Source organism: Centrocercus urophasianus, unplaced genomic scaffold (genome assembly GCF_019232065.1).
Source record: "Centrocercus urophasianus isolate 14NV4802_14NV808 unplaced genomic scaffold, USGS_Curo_1.0 seq_15, whole genome shotgun sequence".
Lineage (NCBI taxonomy): Eukaryota > Metazoa > Chordata > Aves > Galliformes > Phasianidae > Centrocercus > Centrocercus urophasianus.
In genome coordinates, this window is record NW_024884697.1 from 31,506,052 (window position 1) to 31,511,207 (window position 5,156).

Genomic DNA, 5,156 nt, shown 5'->3' on the forward strand with positions numbered 1-5,156 from the left:
GTTGAATATGGTCTTATCTGCCATCCAGTTCTACTAATTTCTGCTACCACTACTGAGAGAAGTATGGGGCCTGCCTCATCCTCTGTGAAAACTACCATTGCAGCCCCATTTTTTTTCTCCTCAAGATATTAGGAAAATAATCTTGGTTGTCTGGGTTTGGTGGGGAAAAAGTGTTTTCAAGTTTCTGCCTGCCAACAGAAGCACACACATTTGTACAGCCAGATGGAACCACGTCAGGAGTCCCATGTGGTGCCAGGGGAACAACTGGATGTTGGGATCCAAACAGCTGAGGAAAGTGGAGCAGATGGGGAGAACAGAGCATAACAGATGAGAGGAACAGAGCATCACACAGATGCTGGCTGAACAGGAATGGGTCTCCTTTTGGTTTCACCACTGTAAATGCAAGACACATAAAAGAGGTCTTCAGGATTTTGATAACACAGCAAAAACTACTCAGGGATCTTCAAACCAGGTACAGCACGGTCTCCACACAAAGACAGAACAGGATTATTTAGAAGTAGTAGGAACTATTTTTGGCTTGGCATGCATGGCAGTAGAAGCAAACTCACCTTGAGTGCTTGACAATTAGGTAATGTAGTGTGGTGACTTTATTGTAGTTTACTGCCATTTTCACAGCCCACATTGCCATCATCTGTCACAAATAAATAACTGGCAATTTTTATCTACATTCCCAGCAAGCTTAATTCCCAAAACTGTGTCTTGGAATGTACTGATTCTACCATCATTACCAAATAGTAACATTCCCCCAGATCGATGGGGCTATTTACTTAGAAACCAGATGCAGCTTGATACTAGCTGTCATTGTGAAGACAAAAAGAAGAGATACAACTATTTCCCACAGTGATTCTGGGAGTTGTGATGAGTTCTCTTCGTGTGTCTGTTTGCAATAATGCTGAGCTAATCAGAACTTACCGTCCGACTCCCTACCCCTCAGACCCAGATGCCATTGCCTGTCTTACATGAGCTTGGCTGCTAAGTGGTGCTCTGGATCTCATTTTAATTTTGAGAGATGATAGTGCCAAGCAATGGGGATTGCATCCTTTTGTCTACAACATTCTCAGTGTCCATTTTTGAGGGAAAGTGTTGGGAACTGAATTCACTGTGATATCACATGGTGGTCATGCATTGACAGTTGGACTTAAAGGTCTTTTCCAACCTCAATTCTATAATTCTGTGATACTGATATACGGCAGTATTTCTTTAAATTAGTTACAAAAATTAAAGACAGGTGGAACAAATCAAACAAAAATGCTGTGTAGCCTCCATCAACATGAAGAGGAGATGTCACCCTAAAATTCAAACACCTCAGTCCACATACACACATGGGCAGTAGTATGTCGTGGACAGAGGATTTGCCTTTTCAAGGGCTGTTACATTTTGTCATTAAATTGTCCTAGTCTGGTCAGTGAGGACTTTCTTCCAACTCCTTCCTGTTGGTATTCCAGACCAAATTGTGATCCTGCTTTTGCATTCTCTTTCTGTGTGTGAGAAGTTTTAGGCGTGAAATGCTAGAGAGCAAGGTTAACCCCATGTAGGCCAACTCTGCCATTTGTACTGCTTGGCATGAGCAAGTAGCACACGTATTGCTTCAGAAACAAAAAATAAAATGAAGATTAAATTCTATTTAGAAAAATAATCGCTTTATTATTGTCATGCCTTTCTGATCAGTTGCCCAAGCCCTAAATACCTTTCACACAACAACTTACAGGCTGCAGAATAGCTCACCAAGCAAGGCAACACGTGTAGGCCTGTGGCCATCCTTGTCCCTCCTTGCTGCCATGGCCGGTGCCCGTGCCCAGCCCCAAGTGCTCAGGCCCACCTGCCCAGGGCCTCAGGTGGGCACGGGAATGAAATTGGTGGACTTGGAGTGGGGAGACTCCCTCCAGGTGTTCAGGCTGTGCGTCGGGCTCCGGTTGTTGGTGAAAGAAGTCTGTCGCCTGCTGTTGCTGTTTGAATCCTCCTTGCTTAGCGTCTGCCTTATCTTTTGGCAGCAAGGGAAGCTCTGCACACAGTCCTGTAGGAGGTGCCCGCTGAAGAACATGTAGATCCAGGGGTTGCAGCAGCTGTTCAGGCTGGCCAGGAGGGCGGTGACGGTGGTTGCAGTGTTTTCAGAGTCTGTGGGAGGAAAGAAAGAGGTTTAGCCATCACTGAAACATTCTCAGCCTTCCGTCAATTGCTTTCTTAACTCTTAAATTTTTTTAATTTGCTGAATAATCCCACTCCTACAAGGTACTGACCTGAGCAACAACATTTGAAAATAATAATGAGGGTGTAATAAGGGAAAGTTCTTACTTACATGTAGCCCCCGCTGAAGTCTATAGGAATCTGTCTGAACAGGTGCAAGAACCTGATAGAAGTACAAGGCAATCCAGTACAGCCCGCAGGCACAGGATAATGCTTCAGTCCATTTCCACTGATGATAAGTCTGTGCTTAATACTGAACAGTTTTTACTCTGATTTTTTTTTTTTTTGCCTTAAAAATTGGCTACCTTGGGCATCAGTGGCACTATCCCCACTGATTCCCCCCTGCTTTCAATTATACCAGATTTTCCTATGCACTTCTGCATGCTGGAAATAGTTATGAGCTCTGTAACTGGCAGCTTCCAAATCAAATTCCCATTTCAGAGGTTGAACACATTTTACTGAAGGAACAAATAGAAGCGAGCACTGTGCCACCAGTTATGGCCTTCTGCATCTACTCATCAGTTAAACTACCAAGCACTGCATACACATGGTATAATCAGTTCTTCCCTTTGTAAAGACTTATTCTTGTGATTTTGAAAGTTAAAAAAAACAACAAACAAACCAACAAAACAACACAAGCCTCTATTTCACTGCATGACCCTGCATCCCTGGCATGACTTCAGTCTCACCTTAGTGGCAATCAACGTCCTCGCTACAAAAAGTGACAATTTGGGGATACTAAATAAAGCGAAATTATGGCTTCCAACATCTTGATTTGTATTTTTTTCACCGTGAGGAAACAGGTGTGTGTTCCTGTGCTGCCTGTAAACCCCCACCTAACTGTTTTAAGCTCGGCAATTATTTCCAGCTGGAATTAACAGAGGGATGTGCAGCTCCAAGCCTCGGAATTCCACTTTTCTAAGGCACTTGAGGGGTGACCGGCAGAGATGCTCACCGCTGAGCACTCTGAGGAAAGGCTCAGGACGCGCTCAGCCACATTATTAGACAGCAGAGAATGCGTACGGGAGGCAGCTGCCGGGGAGCGGGCGTAGCGCGTTCTCCGCCCGCACTGGCACTCGCGACGGTGAGTACATCGCAACACACCGTCCTGCAGCCTCCACCCGGCTGTGCAGCGCCCTCCGGGAGCCCCTCGGGCCCCGAACGCCCCTGCAGAGCGGCGCCCCGGCTCCGACGTGCTCCGGGGGAGAGGCCGGAACCCTTCCTGAACCCCGACGGCAGCCGCGCCGCGGTCCCCGACGGCACCTACCGACCCAGGAGAAGCGCTGGTCCCAGACGGACCACATCTGGATGGTGAAGAAGGGCGCCCAGCAGACGATGTAGGCCGAGACGATGACGAAGGTCATCTTGACGGTGCGGATCTTGGCGCGGGAGATGGTTTTGACTCCGCTGACGCAGGGGGCGAGGAGCAGCCCCCGTCGAGGGCCGCCGCCCGCCGCCTCCCCGGGGCGCGCTCTGCCGCGGGCGCTGCGCCAGATGCGAAAGCAGATGAAGCCGTAGCAGGTGGCGAGGATGAGCACGGGAGCCACGAAGATGCCGCCGGTGATCCAGGTGACGTAGGCGCGGGGCCCCCAGGGCATGATGAAGTGAGCCCAGCAGTCGTAGACCCGCGAGCCGCGCTCCACCTCGCTGAGGCTGAAGATGAAGTACTGCGGGGTGCTGAGCAGCAGGCTGAGCCCCCAGGCGGCCGCGATCATCGCGTAGGAGCGCTTGGTGGGCTGCTGCAGCGTCTTCAGCGGGTGGCACACGGCGATGTAACGGTCGGCGGTCATGGCTACCAGCATGTACGCCGAGGCGAACATGCCGAACACCTGCAGGTGCTTGACGACGCGACAGAGCCCGTCGGGGCCGTGGAAGCGGTGCGTGACCTCCCAGCAGAGCTGCGGCAGCACCTGGAAGAAGGCGACCACCAGGTCGGCCAGGCTGAGGTGCCGGATGAAGAGGTGCATGCGGGACGCTTTGCGCGGGGTGCGCCGCAGCGCCAGCAGCACGCTGCCGTTCCCCAGCACCGCCACCGCGAAGGTGACGGCCAGCACGGCGATCTCTAGCTTGGCGAGCTCTTCGTCCCGCCCGAACGGGTCCCACTCGCCCGCGCTGCCGTTGGGCGCCCGCGACCAAGCCTCGGGGCTGGGGCTGGGGCTGCTGCCGCCCTCCGCAGCCCCCCGCCACCGGCTGCCGTTCGCGGGGGGGCCCGCCGCCCGCGGGCTGCTGCCGCTGCCGCCGCCGCCGCCGCCTCCGAGCCTCATGGACGGGGCTGCGCGGCGGGGCTCTGCTCGCCTGCTGCCCGCCGAGCTCCGCCGGCTCCGCGCCCGCCGCCTTTATCCCCGCGGCGGGGGGCGAGGCGGGGGGAGCTCCCGTGCCAGTGGCTACTCGTCGCCTGACGCAGCCCTCCGCCACGCCTCGCCTCGTCCCCGGGGCCGACGAATGGTTGTCGTCTCGGACCTCCGGACGGGACGGCAGCCTTTCGCCGGCCTACGATGTTAATGTGGACGATGCGAAGTTATCCTCTGGAATGAAGGAACCTGCCATAGAAGATAGGTCTTCAGGAGTACCCCACGGGATTCGGTTCTCAGTTGCGCATTTCACTGTCGGGAAGTTTTGAAATGTAGTCAGAAAACTCCGAATCTTATTATTCTTTTTTTTTGTTCTTCCCTTCCCTTCCCTTCCCTTCCCTTCCCTTCCCTTCCCTTCCCTTCCCTTCCCTTCCCTTCCCTTCCCTTCCCTTCCCTTCCCTTCCCTTCCCTTCCCCTCACAACACTGTATCTGCCCATTCCTGCCGTCCTCTGTTCATAGTGAAGGTTGTCTGTGGTGCCCAGTGCAGCCCTGCAGGGCAGCACACCCGGCTCGGAGCCACGTAGAAGCAGCGCATTATCCTCCTCACTCTCTTTGCTTCCTTGTTTCAGTCTTGCTGACCTGGCTGATGGCAATCAACA

The 5,156-nt window shown here is 52.8% G+C and overlaps 1 protein-coding gene across 1 annotated transcript; it reads right to left on the reverse strand.

Moving 5' to 3' along the window:
- Positions 1-1,680: 1,680 nt before the first annotated feature.
- On the reverse strand, positions 1,681-4,469 carry AVPR1A (arginine vasopressin receptor 1A). Its single transcript, XM_042816078.1, has 2 exons — positions 3,473-4,469; positions 1,681-2,136 (listed from the first exon to the last, which is right to left on the reverse strand). The coding sequence occupies exons 1-2, from the start codon at positions 4,467-4,469 to the stop codon at positions 1,853-1,855; spliced, it is 1,281 nt and encodes a 426-aa protein (XP_042672012.1). The 3' UTR covers positions 1,681-1,852.
- Between the last annotated feature and the right edge of the window lie 687 nt (positions 4,470-5,156).